At 32.5% G+C, this 16,593-nt stretch overlaps 2 protein-coding genes across 4 annotated transcripts; one reads left to right on the forward strand and one right to left on the reverse strand.

Moving 5' to 3' along the window:
- Window positions 1–2,612: 2,612 nt before the first annotated feature.
- LOC100181205 (protein O-mannosyl-transferase 1-like) lies at window positions 2,613–8,164 on the forward strand. 3 transcript variants are annotated; one of them, XM_018817714.2, is made up of 14 exons: window positions 2,613–2,806; window positions 2,882–2,933; window positions 3,265–3,419; window positions 3,829–3,975; window positions 4,364–4,599; window positions 4,846–4,986; window positions 5,400–5,487; window positions 5,632–5,753; window positions 5,961–6,095; window positions 6,358–6,489; window positions 6,565–6,741; window positions 7,002–7,245; window positions 7,310–7,478; window positions 7,739–8,164. In XM_018817714.2, the coding sequence occupies exons 3-14, from the start codon at window positions 3,368–3,370 to the stop codon at window positions 7,890–7,892; spliced, it is 1,797 nt and encodes a 598-aa protein (XP_018673259.1). In that variant the 5' UTR covers window positions 2,613–2,806; window positions 2,882–2,933; window positions 3,265–3,367; the 3' UTR covers window positions 7,893–8,164. The 3 variants fall into 3 exon arrangements, with proteins under 3 accessions (XP_018673259.1, XP_002128744.1, XP_026696306.1); XM_002128708.3 differs by having other exon boundaries at window positions 2,613–2,933; XM_026840505.1 differs by lacking the exon at window positions 5,961–6,095 and having other exon boundaries at window positions 2,613–2,933.
- A 388-nt stretch (window positions 8,165–8,552) lies between these two features.
- On the reverse strand, window positions 8,553–14,286 carry LOC100183551 (synaptic vesicle 2-related protein). Its single transcript, XM_018817715.2, has 18 exons — window positions 14,222–14,286; window positions 13,639–13,893; window positions 13,248–13,580; window positions 12,897–12,982; window positions 12,633–12,731; window positions 12,214–12,285; window positions 11,786–11,910; window positions 11,622–11,685; window positions 11,438–11,563; window positions 10,863–10,991; window positions 10,733–10,809; window positions 10,594–10,679; window positions 10,429–10,527; window positions 10,166–10,277; window positions 9,762–9,843; window positions 9,560–9,649; window positions 9,394–9,507; window positions 8,553–8,913 (listed from the first exon to the last, which is right to left on the reverse strand). Exons 3-18 carry the CDS (start codon window positions 13,363–13,365, stop codon window positions 8,869–8,871), a joined length of 1,524 nt encoding a protein of 507 aa, XP_018673260.1. The 5' UTR covers window positions 13,366–13,580; window positions 13,639–13,893; window positions 14,222–14,286; the 3' UTR covers window positions 8,553–8,868.
- Between the last annotated feature and the right edge of the window lie 2,307 nt (window positions 14,287–16,593).

Raw genomic sequence — 16,593 nt, forward strand, 5'->3', positions numbered from 1 at the left:
GGCCATTCGTTACCGTACTTAAACACAACTATAAATAACCAACTGTCTACTTTATACACATAATACGCGTAAACTGAATAATAAATTAAACATTCATACTGTATTAACTGCTAAAACCACGAGCAAACACTATCTAATGCGATAATTCGTCTAATAACTCATCAAAACTGTCTACAAATCGTACAAGCGCTGCAAAACCATCCGCCTCCAGTTTCGAGAGAGGCGCCGACGGTGTCCAGGCCTGTTATAGAGGGCGCCATGCTTATAACCCATTTTCTACTCGAGTTTTTTTTTAAAGCAGGACAGAGGCATTCCTCGAGGTCCAAAAATAGTTCATACAGCACATCATAAATTAAGACTGTATAATACAAACAAACTCACGATAGCCTCCCTTCGTACTTAGGTGTTGTGTCTAACTTTCGACCTTTGTCGCTGTTTAAATTTTACTAGTGCTTCCTTCCTCGCAGAATTATTTACACATGTATGTTTGTTGTTAAAGAATATATTATAGCCAGAAGCAGTATATCCAGAAGTACATCCAACTACGGAACACTTATTGACCATGCTTAAATAGCTTGCTTAATAATTCTGGTGGCTTAGAATTTAATCTAAATAAAATTATGAAGGTGTGCTGCATTATAAAACTTGCCAAATGCCTGTCTACTAAATTAAATATAACCAAAACGTAGGTTTTCTGTGTTGGTAAACTGAATCTGCTTGCTCGTCTCTCTTTATGCTTAATAAACTGATATTTATATACTAATAAACCCTTTGCGCTGCTTTATATGTCTGGTATGATTTTAACTAAACAAGAAAATATCCCTGCGACACGTTCTGTGATAAACTGTAAGTTAAAACAACCTAGAACTGGTATTAAACCTACCAACAACTGCAAACTGCATTCAAAATGAAGAAAATCCATTCATAAAACCGTGACGTAACAATGTACTATAAAGGGAATTATTCGCGTCAATAAGCCTCTTATTTTCTGAGCAGTTTCGGTGTATTCCTAGGCCGTGTATTGAGTAGGCCATGCGACATTATAACATGTTACCTGGAAGTCGGTTTGTTAAACACGTAAATTCATGCGTTGTAGTAAAAGTGTTAATTAATGCGATACATAAAGATACCATAGTAAAATTATACATCCCTAGAAAACACAAAACAAATGTATTTTTTACAAAATAGACCCGGACTATTTCTTTTAATTAAATATATACAAATACACTCTCGACGATTAAATTTAAAGAAATCAATTTGACTCAATCTATTTTGTGAGAGCACTGGAGAATCCAGATTCAGTGTACACCTATTGTTTATTTTGCGACATCCCAATAAAAAATCTCCTAGCGCCAATAGAATGTTACGTAAAAAGTAAATTAAGGGAAAGCTTAGACTTAGAAACAAATTTAAAGGTTGGAAAGTCTAAAACACATCGGTAATTTGTTTAGGGCTTGAAATAAGTCAAAATTTAGAAGAGGGTAATTTGTGACATTTTAGTCATTTAATAAGGTTAATTTTATATTATTCCGCAAAAATTGTGTTAAAATATAAATAAAAGCTATTTTACACCTCCCCACAAAAGGAAATGGAAAACAAAACCTAATAACAAGTTCGTTTAAACCCAATGGGTTATTTTATATTCTTTCTAATGATGTTTGACAAATTAAATATAAGCTATTTTACGCTTGCAAAAAAAATAATTGTCTAAACACTTGTTAGTCAGGGTATTTGCTCGACCACAATAGCAGCATAAAAACACTCGGTGTTTCTTTGACTGATATCATCTATCTTAATGTTTAAATTATACGTGCCCATCCATTGGAGATTTATTTTCTTGTTTTTGTTATCGTGATTCAACCATAGATACCTAAGTTTGGGTTTGGGTATCTAAGTTTAGGTATCTATGATTCAACGGTCGGAACAAACATATCACGACATCAGAACAAATATATCACGATACCGGCAAATATATAGTACCATGTTGGCAATTCTTTTGGCAATTTTAAACTTTTGTTATGAGCAGCATGAACAATTGAACTGAAATAGTATATAGTAGTTATTAACAGAGTCGAATAAAACATTTGTATTATGTGTTAGTGGTTTACAAAACGTGAATCAAAACATGTACGCCCATGGCGTTCTCTATTATAGAGGGCGCCATGTGTACGCCATATTATTCTGTGGGCGAACCACAGAAATAAAAAAGAATAGAACGCGCATCTCTAATGTCGCCAAAGGAGAGAGGTGATACACTCTCTCATTTTCACGATTCGTTCCCGTTCACTATAGTAGTCACTGGAAGCCAGGGCGTTTTATGTAGTTTTTCTTCGTGTTTAGACTTAATTTGAAGTCATAGGGTAAAACAACTATTTTCTAATGTAAATATATTTCTAACAACTGTTTTTTTTAAGGTTTTTAATTAAAATTATTAAATAATTAATTTTTTTAAACAAGTGGTAAACTGTAAGCGTTAACCTACCAAATAACTAAACTGGCCTAATAACTTGAATAGTTGGTGTAGTTTTTAAATAAACAACAAAAACCTCTAAAACTACTATGCGCCCATCTTTTACAATGGAGACCAAGCGAAATGGGGACGGAGTTGGCGGTCACGTGAATAGAAAAAATAATATATCACGGTTTTGGAAAGTTGCGCGTTCTACTCTTTTTTATTTCTGTGGGGCGAACGGTAAATGTCTATTTTCTATGACGAAACAGAAGACTAAAACGGTGGTTTCCCTCTGACGAGAGATAAATATTTAAATCTTTGTCGATTGCTTTTCCTCGCTATATTATATTATAGGTAACATTCATATTGCTGTAATTCTTACCGCAATGCCACACACTTATAAATATTTTGGTTTGTTTATCTTAATAGCAAGCGGTGGTTTTATTCGCTGTTTAAATCTTGGACATCCAAATGGAGTTGTGTAAGTAGTTTATTATTTATGGTTACTTTATATTTCTACCCCGGTTGGGTGGAAATTTTATAACTATATAATAGTTCATGGTGCTAGTGAAGAACCCTTACTCAAACTTATTTGCTAACCACTAACCCCCAACTACTAACCCCTAACTACTAACCCCTATAACCAATAAACCACTAAACCCCAGCAATCAACTCCTAGCCACTAACTTCTAACACTTTCCACCAGCCTATTCTGCTGTGTACGGTTCCTAATAAACAGTCATACTTTATTTTTTTTAAATAGCCTAATGTAAGCAAAACATAAACCTTATTTTACAAGTTTGATTTTAAAGGTTTGATGAAGTGTATTATGGTTCTGCGTGTTCACTCTATAAGAACCATCAGTTTTTTGTGGACAAACATCCACCTTTGTTCAAAATCCTTGCTTGTTCATTGATGTTTGAAGAACATATGACCAACAGCGTTATATGGAGCCACATTGGAAATGGTTTGAAATATAAATAGGCTTGAATATTCAGTTGTATAGTACTTCATATGGAATTATTTGCAGATTAAAAAGTTTGCCTTTTTGCGTGTAGAATCAAATTTAATCATTTGTTCACATTAGGTTTTGCCTAAATTTATGTTATGAAATATTGCTGCCTACTGCCATAATTTAATAACATTTAATTTGAAAAAATGTGCAAAACAACACCAGTCCATTTTGTACTGTAGAACATGGCTTGATTTGTCTGTAAAAACCTAACTAATAAGACCTAAAGTATAATACCAGGTATTTTTAAGCAATAAACAAATTCTCCATTTTATTAAAAAGCAGATTTATTTACCTGTTATTATTTTTATTATAACCAACATTTTAGCAAAACTTAAATATAAAAGTTGCCATGTTGTTGTAGAATTCCCAAAGGACTTTCCGATTTCATTTGTTCGAATGTTTCCAGCAATACTAGGTGTGGCAACAATCCCAGCCACATATTACTTTGTAGTATCATGTGGGTTTTCACACTTTGCCGCAACTGTTTCTTCTTTATTAGTTACCTTTGGTAAGTAACGCATGCATCGCATTGTTAAAACTTATGTAATACAGACCTGAATATTTGCGCTGCAATTATTTATTTTTAATAAACATTTTATAGTTTCAATGAGCAAATTACGATTTTGGAATTGCAATTTTATTTTGACACTTTTGATAATTTTTGTCAAAAATTTTGTTAAAATTTTAAATTTAAAATAAAAAAAATACAACTTTTAAAACATATACTTTACTTTAATAACAAAAAATAACTCCCCTTGTTACGATTTTTACCAATAAAAAATGAAGTTTGATTTATAACACAGTAGAACTAGCAAGGTTGTTTCAGATAAAAGAATATAAACTTTGTTTTGAATTTACAAAATTTCCGTAAATATTTTTTTCTCATTTTATAACAGACAATGGATTAATCGTACAATGTCGAATCTTAACGTCAGATTCTTTTCAACAATGTATGCTCCTCATTGCATTATGTTTTGCAAATCGAAATAGTTTGTTTGGATTTGCTTTATCCTTCTTGTGCATTGGAGCAGTCATATCCACCAACACATCGTTATACTATGTGTGGTTTATGATCAGTTATCTCGCATTAAAACGTTCCACTTTCTATTTTGCTGATACCAACACATCACTGGTAAGTTGTTAACACTCTGACCGCTAAATATGTTAATATAGTCAGTGCTGCTGGCACTTTTCATGAAATGAAAAGTTTCTTACAATGCATTGCTAATATGGATTGCGTGCAAATTATAAAGTAATGCTTACTTTTAGGTAAAGCTTATGTTTTAGAAACCAAAGAAACTAAATGTGGCTTTATTTTATGCATAGCTTCAATAATATCAGTTGCTTGAATTTTAAATGGAAAAATAAATTGTTTTAGGAAAAATGTTTGATTCGGGGTGTCTTGTGTATTTCAACTTCAGTCATTCCCATTCTTGTTTATATTTTTACAATCGCGACCCATGTTTCTCTACTACCATCTAGTGGCCCCCATGATAATATTCTTTCATCTTCATTTCAGGTAAAATAATTTTTAATTTTTTTGTGTGTTTAAACAGTAGTCCGACAATTTGTGGATACTTCATTCTGCCTCATAGTTATATTTATATTAGAATTGCTTTGTTGATCCATTGTGGATAAATCCAACAACACCAAGTGCTTATATCTTTGTGTTTATTCACAAACATGAGTGTGTGTCAGTGTAATACATGAAGCACTTTCGCTAAGTTTGAGTTAAAAATTTTAAACTTTTACTCAATTTTTTTAGTTCCATACACCTCATGCCAGCTTACCTACTTTGTGGGTGAATATTTATTTTCTTATTTTAATTTATGGCTAATAATTTGGACAACCTATTAGTGACCACTGGGTTAAAGTAATTACTGTAATTAAGTGTCTTGCCCAAAGACTTATTATCTATAATCATCTATTTAGTCATCACTGTTGGGAAATATTCATGAAACAAACGTAACATTTGGTTCTTTCACTTATCTTCATACAACAGATGAGACTTCCTTATATGGTAAGTAACTTGCTGGCATGTTTTCTTTATATCTTTCATATTAGTTGTATGCTTGGTAAATTTCTGTTAGATACTACTTTATATATAATAGGACATGATGTGTAGTAGTTGTTGTATTTATCCCAACATTATTTTCTGTTTTAGTTCCATGCTACTTAAGATCAGTGTTTCCATTACATTCTACTTCACACAACAATAATGTATCTAACTTTGGGGAACCAAATATAATGTGCAACACTTTTAAAGATGAACAATCTATTTGGCAGGTGGAGAATATAATAGCTGTCTCTTCTAAATAACTCTTACATCCGTGTTTGGTTGAGTACTCAAGTCTTATTGCTATATTGCATCATTACCACAAGTGTTAGTGGTAAAATATCCCTTTGGTCTGTCATTAGTTTGACTTTAATTTGCTTCATATCAAGTAATACTTGGATAAGTTAGTATGCATGTTACATTCTTGTTAATTTCAGATTATACACCCAGTTAATTGGAACATTGAAACAACAGTGAAAGACAAAGATATTGTATATTTGCAACACGAGAAGTCAAAACATTATTTAACAACTCATAATGTTGCTGCACCTGTGTCTATTAACAAACAACAAGTAGTCCTATTTAAAAAGTTTTTAAATGTTTGCCTGTTGCTCTAGCATAGTGGTTGAACCAGTTAACCAAGGACTCAAAGCTTTATGAAAGCAATGTCTTTCGGAGACAGTATCTGTTAAGAGAAAATTGACCCAACCCAATTGTTACCAGTGATTTATCAAAAATGACATCCCTGCATATGTAAAGCAAAAGATTGAGTTTTTACTGTTACATATTACTGTGAAAGACAATTATTAACAAAATCTTTATTACTGTTTCAAGGTAACAAGTTGTGTGAATAATACTCAGCTTTTTGAATATGAATGGCAAGTTATATTAGATGAGAATGGACCTTGGATTAATGAAATATCAAAAGTTCGATTTTTACATGTGAAGACTCAAACATTTCTGACGGTAAGTTATTCAAATCTAGAACTTGAAATTTCGTACTTTGATCCGTAGGCTTACTTAATAAACAATGAAATTTAGTCAACAGAAAAATATTTGCCAAATGGTGTTAACAAGGAAAGTGAAGTTGCTTGTGAAGAAGCATCGTTACAAAACACTGCGTGTTCAACAAAATGGAACTCAGAAGTTCTTCACAACTTCAGGGGCGAAACAAGGAGCAAAACTTTCGGTTTATGGCAAAAAATTATGGAGTTTCATGTTAGTACAACCTTTTAATGTGTAATAAGATTTTACATTTTACATGACTGTGTATAAATGCCAATAAAAATGTGACTTTTAACTTTATTTAGTAACATATTACCTTCAGATAATTTGTATAGGAATTTTTTTTTAAATATTCCCCATTATTTCTATGAAAAACAAATATGGTCCATTAGAATGAAACACATAGTAGTTTTTGGTGTTTCTTACATATGCAAATATAATTAAAGCATATTATTCTAACAAATTTGTTACAGAGAAAATCACTGCAAGTAAATTCTGATTCGACTGTAGCTCATACTTTCAGTTCAGAGCTTGTGGGTTGGCCATTAGCGCAATCAAACATAGCATATTGGTACAATGCAAATATCAACGCACAAATACACTTTGTGGGGAACGTTGTTGGTTGGGTGGGGGGAGTTGTCTCTATTTTGTTTGTTTTAATATTTTGTTTCCTGAATTGTGTTCTACGAAGAAGAAGAATTTGTTATACTACCGAAGGTAAGTTTTGTTATTTAATAGCTTGTTTTAATAGCTTGTCTTAACCAAGATAACCATGTTTCAGATTACTGGGAAAAGATTTTATTCCAAAGTTTATTTTTGTTATCTGCGTGGGTGATGCATCTACTTGTGTTATATGTTGAAGAAGCAAGTTTTATATATGAATATGCACCAGCAGTTGTTTTTACTTATGTTCTTCAAGGTGTTGCATTTGATGTTCTTCATTTACACTGGTAACTCTTTCCAAATATTATTTTTTAAGTTAAATATCATGAGATTGAAACTCAAAAAAAGTGAAATTTTAGAAACTGCATAACTCATGTTTAATTTACTCACAAAGTTACATATGGTTTTAATAAAAAAAAAAGGAGTGGGTCACGACCCCCGAAACCCCCCTGACTGCGCCACTGTTTACACATACTTAATATTCTGTCTGCTTTATTCATAGGTTAAAACATTCTGCAACAAAACTTTATAAACCTAAATATTTCAGCGGTTGGTTTGCTTACATCATCGCTTGCCTTTACACGACAGCAGTGATCAAATGTTATTGGAGTTTACGTTCTATAACTTTCGGTTTCCCACTTACTTCGGAATCTCTTAACAATCTTTTTTGGTGGAGTTCTTGGGAGTTTCTTGCTGTTTAATGTTAAGTTTAGAAAATAAACTTTTGGTTAAGTATTATTGATGTACTTGTTTTGTTTTTATGTGTTTGTAATATAATACATGTAAAAAAATGTTTGCATACACAATATGCTTCTAAGGGATATTACAGTACTGAAGTTTTGTAATTTTCTTTTTTTCTAAAAATGTCAAATATTTTTTTTGGTTTTGCACAACTGATTAATTCTAATAAAACAAACGTTTATTACACATTGTAATGTTGTTAATTGAAGTTTTTGTTTTTAATAAACATGGTGTAGAAATTGGAACAAAGTTTAATATTTAATCATATTTACCGGAGGGCCATACAACATAGATAGTAGGCATCATTCTGTAGTTAGTAACTTATTTTTAAGTTGCACAATAATGGGGCAACTCAAGGAAAACAGAGGTGTTCTAGAGGATTAATATGTAACTTGGTGGCTGATCATTTGATTTCAAAGGGTGGCATGCCACAACATAATTTTCTTGTATGGTTTAAAGTTGTATAGTGTCATATCCGGAGACTTGATATTTAGGCCGGAGTTTGCCCGCTACCATACACCAGCTTTTGGACATTATTATTAAAACAGGTTGTTTATATGAGACCAGCTAAATAAGGTTTTCATTGCAATCATATTTTGCAAAACATTATAATAACACAATACATTTGTATTTTTTTATTGCACACACATTCTACTAACACAATAAGTACGTTTACTAAGAACAACAATAAATATATTATGTTATAAAACATAATGATAATGATGGTTTCTTAGGTAAAATTTGTTTGAAATGACTTCATTGTTGTGTGCAAATTGTTTAAGAATAAAACAATACATTTTGTGTAACAACTGCATGATAGAATATGATATAAACAGAACAAGTGTACATATTATAAACATGTGTAAATTAATTAAAACGGACTGTTTACTTTTTAATATAGATAAGTTATACTAGTTGAATGAATCATTAGAATTGTCACTGGTCAGTTGATTCGTGGCTTGTTTTGTTTGATGTGGATTCCTGTGTGTTAAACAATAAAAGAATTTAAAATAATATAAAAATATAATATTGATGACGACCCAACACAGTAACTATCTCTATCTGTAATATAATAAACTAAAATTCAATTATCCATTGTATAAATGTAAATAAAGACTTTGTGGCGAAAAACACACAATTTAACAAAAAAAAATTAAAACAGGTTGTAATATATAACCATTCACCATTAGTTGATACCGTAGGCATTAACTTGTGCAGGCAAGGTAGGCAGCCCCCTGGGATTTTCTGCACTGCATTAATCAGTAAACAGTACAATCAAATTTGTTTTAAGTGAATGCATCTAGCCATGCCTCCATTGCATTTTAAAATTCACATATATGACTGATATCTATCATATCTCTTTTAATTTGTTTATCTATGATTTACTGCAAGATTTTTTAAAAATGAACTCATAAAATCGAAATAGAACTGTATTACTGATGGGGAAAATATGGTACATACCTGCATAGACCTTCCCTTTGTTTCTATTGGTAATAAGAGGCAGCAAACAGCAGCTAATAAACTAACCACAGCGTATATTGATACTGTGAGTGGTTTCGAATGTCGTAACATCACCTGTCATAATAGCTTATATCAAAAGAAGGTTACGCTAAATATTCCTGCCTACCTGTGCAATGAAGGGAGTAATAATTGCACCAACACGAGCCATCCCACTGCATGAACCAAGACCAATGGCTCTTATATTTGTTGGGTAGACCTGTAGCAAAGTAAGATATTAAAGATACTTGAAATTTACTTTTATTTATTTATTACTTCAAAACAAAGCAAGTTTATTTCAGCCTCTGGTTTATAACATAAGAACAAATTACCTCAGGTGTGTAAACATACGCAGCTTGGAAAGCTCCGGATATAAATGCTCTTGCAACAAACAGAAAAAATATCATCACTGGCCTAAAATAAATATAATTAAGATTTATGTCACCAGTTGAATTACTAGGGTTGGCACAGTGGTTGGAGCACCACCTCTTAACCAGATAATACTGGGTTCAAGACACGATGGTGCCACCAGCAATGCTTCAACCACAAGTCACTAATGAAACATTTTATAACTTTTAAATACAACAAAACGGAAATTTTTAAAATACCATGTTTATGTAAAACCATTTCTATAATCTCTAAAATACCATGCAATTGATCACATTGATGCAAGGATGATTATACATATATACAATATGAATTAAAGGAAAGTGGAAAATTACGTTTACATATTTACCTGGAGGTACACAGGATAAGTAGGAATGAAAACAATGTAAATCCAGCCAGATCAATTGCAATCGTTTTTTTCCGCCCAATATATTCAATTATTGCCAAGGTAATTAGAACTCCTTAAATCAAACAATATTTGATCATAATAATTATACAAAGAACAAACATACATGTTACAGTCATTTTGCTGTTATATCTTTGCCCTGTTATTAATATGATCTTTATTATTGTGATCATAGAGTCTATAGAGATGAATGGATTTGTGAATACCTGGAAATTCAGCCAATGTTGTCCAAAGCAAATCCACATAATCTTTAGTTTTTAAAGTTCGACATTGCATGTTACAATCAGAAGTTGAATTTATTGAATCTGAATTGGAAACAGAAAAATTAAGATAATGTCTTTATATATATATAATAGCTACAAGCTACTCACTGAAGCAGTGTTCACCAGATTCCTGTACTTGAAATAACTCTGTGGTTAACAATACAAGGCCATAGTACGCAAATGCACAGTTGAACCTGTATTATAACAACATTAGCTCTACATATATTGATAATAGAATGAAACCAACCATATTATCCACAGCATAATAGTTGTTTTTCCAAGTTCTTTTGTTTCAAACAAATCTTGCAATCTTCCTCGTTTTTCCTAAATATTGTTGTGTAAATAATGATATAATGGAAAAAAGGAAACACATCTACCTGTCGCATACACACAAGCTTCCCCAGTGGCATGGCAGTTTTGTTGGTAATTGATATTCTCTTCAAAGTATCGTAAGCTTTATCAGGATTTCCAGACAAAACATTATAACGGGGACTTTCAGGAATCCACTGAAATAAATGGTTGATGTCATCACACAATAACTAGTGCATCTACAAAAAACATATGGACATTTAAGTCGCATCATTTTAAACGCACACCAAAGCCATGCTTTGTAGCTCCAAAAGTGTGACGCCCTGGTGCGCCAATAACTTCTGAATGTCCACACAACCCAGCGTTTCAGCATTACACGATACACCGAAACACCAGGTGTTTCATGCTTAACAGTTGACATTAATTGGCGTGTGTGTGTCTTTGGACAAGACACTTAACAGTTCCAATTCTGTAGTTACTGAAATTGCTTAAACCCAGTTGTCACTGACCAAACTGTCAGCCATATAGAGAAACAATTACCTATAAAGTTACACACATGGTAACTTGTAAACAAGCCGTGGGGAAATAAGTAACACTCATTCAAGACTTTGCAATGCTGTGGAAGTTTGCCATGCGCTCTTACCTTGCATGCCAGTGAGAATAATAACAGAGGTAATGAACTGAGTCCAAGCAACCAACGCCAGCCTAATCTTGGCATCACAATTAGAGCAAGTGCTACTTCGAAACATGTCCCAACAGCCCAGAAAATCTATGGAATATAATAAATTACTTGTAATATTTTATTATTATAACAGTGATTCACTTACATCAATCAGCATAATACAAGCAGCTCTTGACTTGACAGGAAGAAATTCTGAATAAAGAGTTACCCTGAAAAAAGACAGTTTATGAGAAAAATAATAAATTATATAACTTAAAAAGATACAATCCGATATTCTATAAAACACGATATTTAAACAGAGTAACATACGATTGTGGAACACCCCCCACACCGAAGCCGACCAATCCTCGAAGAATTAAAATCCACGCAAAGTTTGGAGAGAACGAGCTCATAAATCCGTAAAAGAAAGTCCACACAACACACAGCACTAAACCCTGAACAAAGAGATTTTAAACTTTTAAACTTATACAAACTAATATTGTAGAAATGACTTGGAACTGTAGTATTTATTAAAAAAAAACAATTTACAGTTAATTTTGAAACGTTTAAAAACTAAAATAGCCTTGATTAACAGGGTAAACAATGTTAAACCATTTTCTTTGAAACAAAAAAAAGTAAAATTTAATCCAACAGACACAAACAGATATTTATACATATATTCCAATACGAATATAGGCTACACTTTAAAAATTAGGGGAAAAGATATCTAAATTTATTAAAAGATCACAATGAAATACCAATTTTCTTCCATATCTATCACAAATGTTTCCCCACATCGACGAACTTAACATCATACCAACAAATACCACCTGGTAAATAAGTTTACATTTAGTTTCTATAAAGATTAACCTACTATTACAACTTATTAACGTCCAACATTTATAACAAAACATCAATACAATAACATTTTGAATAAATAACACAGCCACTTATTGGGACATGTGAAAATTGACCATTTGTGTATTGTAATGATCAACCAGGAGATAATAGGCGTCCAATTAAAAAAACCTGCTTCTCAACCACTGGGTACAATCCAAAATTAGGGCATTATACGGAATTACAAAACCTTGTAAACTTGTTATCATTGCCTTGTTGTTACAAAAACGTTGAGAAGCAAGAGATGACAAATATGTTTGCTAGTGTAAAATGAACTTACTGTGGTAATAAGAGCTTCTTCATATGAATATAATCGCCATTCACATTTAAGTTGAGGAGAAATAATGCTAAGAATCATTAATTCCATAGCATCAGCCATCTGTAACAAAACAACCAATATTCAAAAAACACTTATATACATACTCGCATACTTTCTACAAAATCTTATCTGATTTGTGTCACACACTTGACCAGTGCTGGGCAACCCCTCAATTGGTTGGGTCAAAAACCCAGCCTTAAGTTCAGGCAATAGCATACACCTTACCCATGCACAACCAGTCAGCATTGATAAAATCCATTGAAAGCGACCAAAACCAATTGCTTCAACAGCTTCTTCCACGGTGAATGTATCTTATAAAGATGTATGATTAAAATGGTTTAAAACAAATATATAGTACTGTGGGGGAAGATGGGACACCTTTAACACCTAATATTTAAATATCCTGATCAAGTTTTAAACAATAAACAACGGTTTATGGAAGTCAAGAGGATATGGTTTTATAATTCTTAGAATGTTCTTTGTTTACTACCAAATGGAACGAGAAAATAGAATGAAAAGGTGTCCCATGTTTCCCCACCCTACTGTATGTATATTTATTAAATAGATTTATTTTACCTTCAGTTAGATTGCTAAGATGAGCATATGCACCTCCAGTGTTGGCACGCTCACGAACTGTTGTTCCGTTTTCATTTTCATTTTTATTATTGGTATCGGATTTACCATTTAATTCCATGCTCCTATTTAACTTTACTAGTTTTCAGAAAACAACATTTAAAAATATAGGGTTGTTAACAAAAACAAGTCTAAAATTAAGAATAAAAACGTGAGTTAAAACAGGCAGTGCAAGACAATCTAAAATATCCAGTGAACGGGTAATATACAGAATACATTTAACCATTCATTCTATTATTATTCGAAGTGTGAAACTTGATGGCTTTGATTTTCATTCTGTAATATTTAACAAATATTAAATAAAATCACAAAAAACACAAATTCTTTTCTTTACTTGTGCTTTTGTAGGTGCAGAAATATCAACTGATATGAAATCCTCGCTCACACAATCCATTATAAGAGATGGTGAATTGGGATCTATCGTACACTCATGATGAAGGTTGTCAATAACGGAATCAGTTTTAATATTTGAGCTTAGAAGTGTTTTTGGTTCAACTTTTGGAACTTTACTGAATGAGTAGTCTGGTCGTTCACGGGTTAAATAATTAAGCAAAGGAGTCGCACCAAGAATAAGAGCAGCACTACAGATCTATAAAAGTAAAAGTAAGTAGTGCATTTGACATTGCAGAGTTCAAATCAAGGCTCGTCAGCATTGTGGGCGTATGTGTCCCTGGGCAAGACACTTATCGGCAATAGCTTCAACCTAGTGGTCACTAATGGCTTGTCCAAATTATCATTCATACATAAAACAAAATTTAAAAAATGTTCATCCACAAATTACATACATGTTAACTTATAGGCTGGCACTAGGTGTATAAAACGGAACACCTGTGTTATAACAAATGTCGCTTTCCAACACATAAGGATAAAGCAGGTTACATTCATTATCTTATAGTATATAGACAGAGAGATTTTACCTCAGATATCTCATTAACAGACATCACTTGTACACCATGAATTTTCCCAGTATAAGCAAAATGAACCAATGATTTGACTGCAAAGGGACTTGCTTCTATGTTGATGGAACTGCAATTATTCTGAAATTGAAATTGTCAACCTGCATTATAAACTGATAGGTGATTCTGCTAACAATAAATGTTGTTAACTTGTTAGCACATGTTTCAGAAGTGATACAAACTGGTATTCTTTCCGCTGATGACAGGTAAAAATATGATTTGAATATGTTTTTAGGCCTCCCTAATACTTACTATAAAATTTTAAGTTTGTTGATTCTATAGAAAATTTAAAAAAATTAAAAATTAGCTTTGAAATGTGTAAAGGTTACTCTCTTCATAGTTTGTCTGCCTTACTTTATATTACCGGCAGGGTATGAATTGGCAGCAAAAAAAAACAATCGCAAAAACTTAACAGAGCACAAACACAGCTATTTTGACCTTTACACTTTACACGCTAGTTCATGCAACACAGTTTGGAACAGCAATAACTTATATTCACAGTTCTTGCAATCACGCATCAGTTTATTTGTGAATTGCGACCTGCTAATTCAAACTCTGAATAGCATTATTATGTCACAGCTGTGTTATTATAAATACGAATTCTCTGAATTTTTTTGAGGTGAACAAATGTCATAGCGACAGGGTAGAAATAAAGTTTCATGTAAACTCATATATTCAATGGTTAATTTTGATATAAACCCTTGTAAACCGTATTAAATGTGCTCAGTGTACGAATCCGTTACCTCTAACTCTAAGCGAGGAAAAGGCCAACCAATCATTACTAATGTGTCTATGTTCTAAAAAAAGTATTTTGAAGGATTTTTTTCTGTTACTTGTTCGTCTAATTGGGTATTTACCGATTTGAAACTATCTTTATAAGGCAATACTAGCAAAAAAATGAATTAGAGTCCAAAGTAAAAGAATGCGTTGTTTAACATTATATGCTAGTTCATGTTCAGAAACATTAAAATATTTATATTTCAAACCATCTACAAAACACATACATACCAGGCTTACATCAGGGCAGACTGCGGATAAAACACAGTTGTGTATAAAATGCACTGTCTTGTTAGTCTTTATTTCAAAATCACATAATCCATTGTTTTTCTGTTGCAACATTGTTTGCATCATTGCAGTGCAGTGAAGAGGGTCAATCTGGTGAGACAGAACATCATTATTTGTTCAGAGCCAAGACAGAGTGGTTAGCCTGTCTGCCTAAACTCAGAGGTTCAAGGCTCCTTAGGCTCGTGGCTGCTACCATTGTGGGCGCATGAGTCTTTGGGAAAGACACTTAACAGCAATTTTTCCAACCCAGTGGTCGCCAATTGGTTGTCTAATTTATCAGCAACACAAATATGGTACTTGATAATTCGTATATAGGCTGGCGCTGGCATAAGGTGAACGAAACAGTACACCTGTGTTACAACATTGTTGCCCTGCCATTTAGGGATAAAGTAAATTACATCACAATTTTATTTCGCTTGGTATTATGACATGGAATTGCTAAAAATATGACCAGATGATAAAGTCACAAAATACGCTTAAACCCAACACATCTTTTAGAAAGTAATACCTGTACGCTTACACTTCCAAACAAATCAAACATCGTGGGCTGTCCTTCGGCAGTTTCAGTGTTCAAGTTTTCCATGTTTAACTCAATACACCTTATGTTATGAACTTATGTTATGAATACGTATTAAACTCGTATAAAAGCAAACATTGAAGCAAAATAAACAAGAAACAAGGCAAGAAAAAAGGAGATTCTTCGCATTGCATTCTTTGCGTTCTTTTCCGAGAGAACATTAAATGAGAGCACAGCTAATAATGATGAATAGGCAAGTATTAGTATAAGCGTAATTAAGCACGTAAGTGGTTTAGGAGCTTAATAAAACCAAAGTTAGTATAGACCAAGTTAGGAAACGGATTGTAAAACAACGAGTCTTGTTATCCATTGTCTCGCGTCTATGACGTCATAGTCGCCACCATTACGGAGCCCACAGCATAGCATTTTATCATTGCTGGGTGCTGTTTTTCGTTTAAATATTGCGATTTTTTAAAAACCAAGCACTTCTGCGCGTAAAAATGGCTTTCTACTAATGTTATATCTTATCACAATAATAAACCTCACAAAAATAATCAACTTTTATTGAACACTCAATCGATTAAAGAGTAAAAAAACAGAAAATATCAAGTTTACTAACCAAAAACATAAAGGAACATGTTTAAAATATAAAAATATAAACTTAAACGCATAACATTACCATAAACTGGTGTATCTAGCTGTAGTTTTGCATGCAAATTGCGGTGATTTTACTTTTTGGCTCACAAATTTA

This window comes from Ciona intestinalis, chromosome 2, assembly GCF_000224145.3.
Source record: "Ciona intestinalis chromosome 2, KH, whole genome shotgun sequence".
NCBI lineage: Eukaryota > Metazoa > Chordata > Ascidiacea > Phlebobranchia > Cionidae > Ciona > Ciona intestinalis.

What these genes read in the sequence shown, in the direction of transcription:
- LOC100183551 (XM_018817715.2), bottom strand. Translation starts at nt 13,365, where the DNA reads ATGGAATTAAATGGTAAATCCGATACCAATAATAAAAATGAAAATGAA. An exon ending in CTTGTATTATGCTGATTGAT is followed by an intron (nt 11,564 to 11,621) that starts GTAAGTGAATCA and finishes TATATTCCATAG; the next exon opens with ATTTTCTGGGCTGTTGGGAC. An exon ending in ATCTGGTGAACACTGCTTCA is followed by an intron (nt 10,528 to 10,593) that starts GTGAGTAGCTTG and finishes TTTCCAATTCAG; the next exon opens with ATTCAATAAATTCAACTTCT.
- LOC100181205 (XM_002128708.3), top strand. Translation starts at nt 2,839, where the DNA reads ATGCCACACACTTATAAATATTTTGGTTTGTTTATCTTAATAGCAAGC. An exon ending in CTGATACCAACACATCACTG is followed by an intron (nt 4,600 to 4,845) that starts GTAAGTTGTTAA and finishes AAATTGTTTTAG; the next exon opens with GAAAAATGTTTGATTCGGGG. An exon ending in AATTTGTTATACTACCGAAG is followed by an intron (nt 7,246 to 7,309) that starts GTAAGTTTTGTT and finishes ACCATGTTTCAG; the next exon opens with ATTACTGGGAAAAGATTTTA.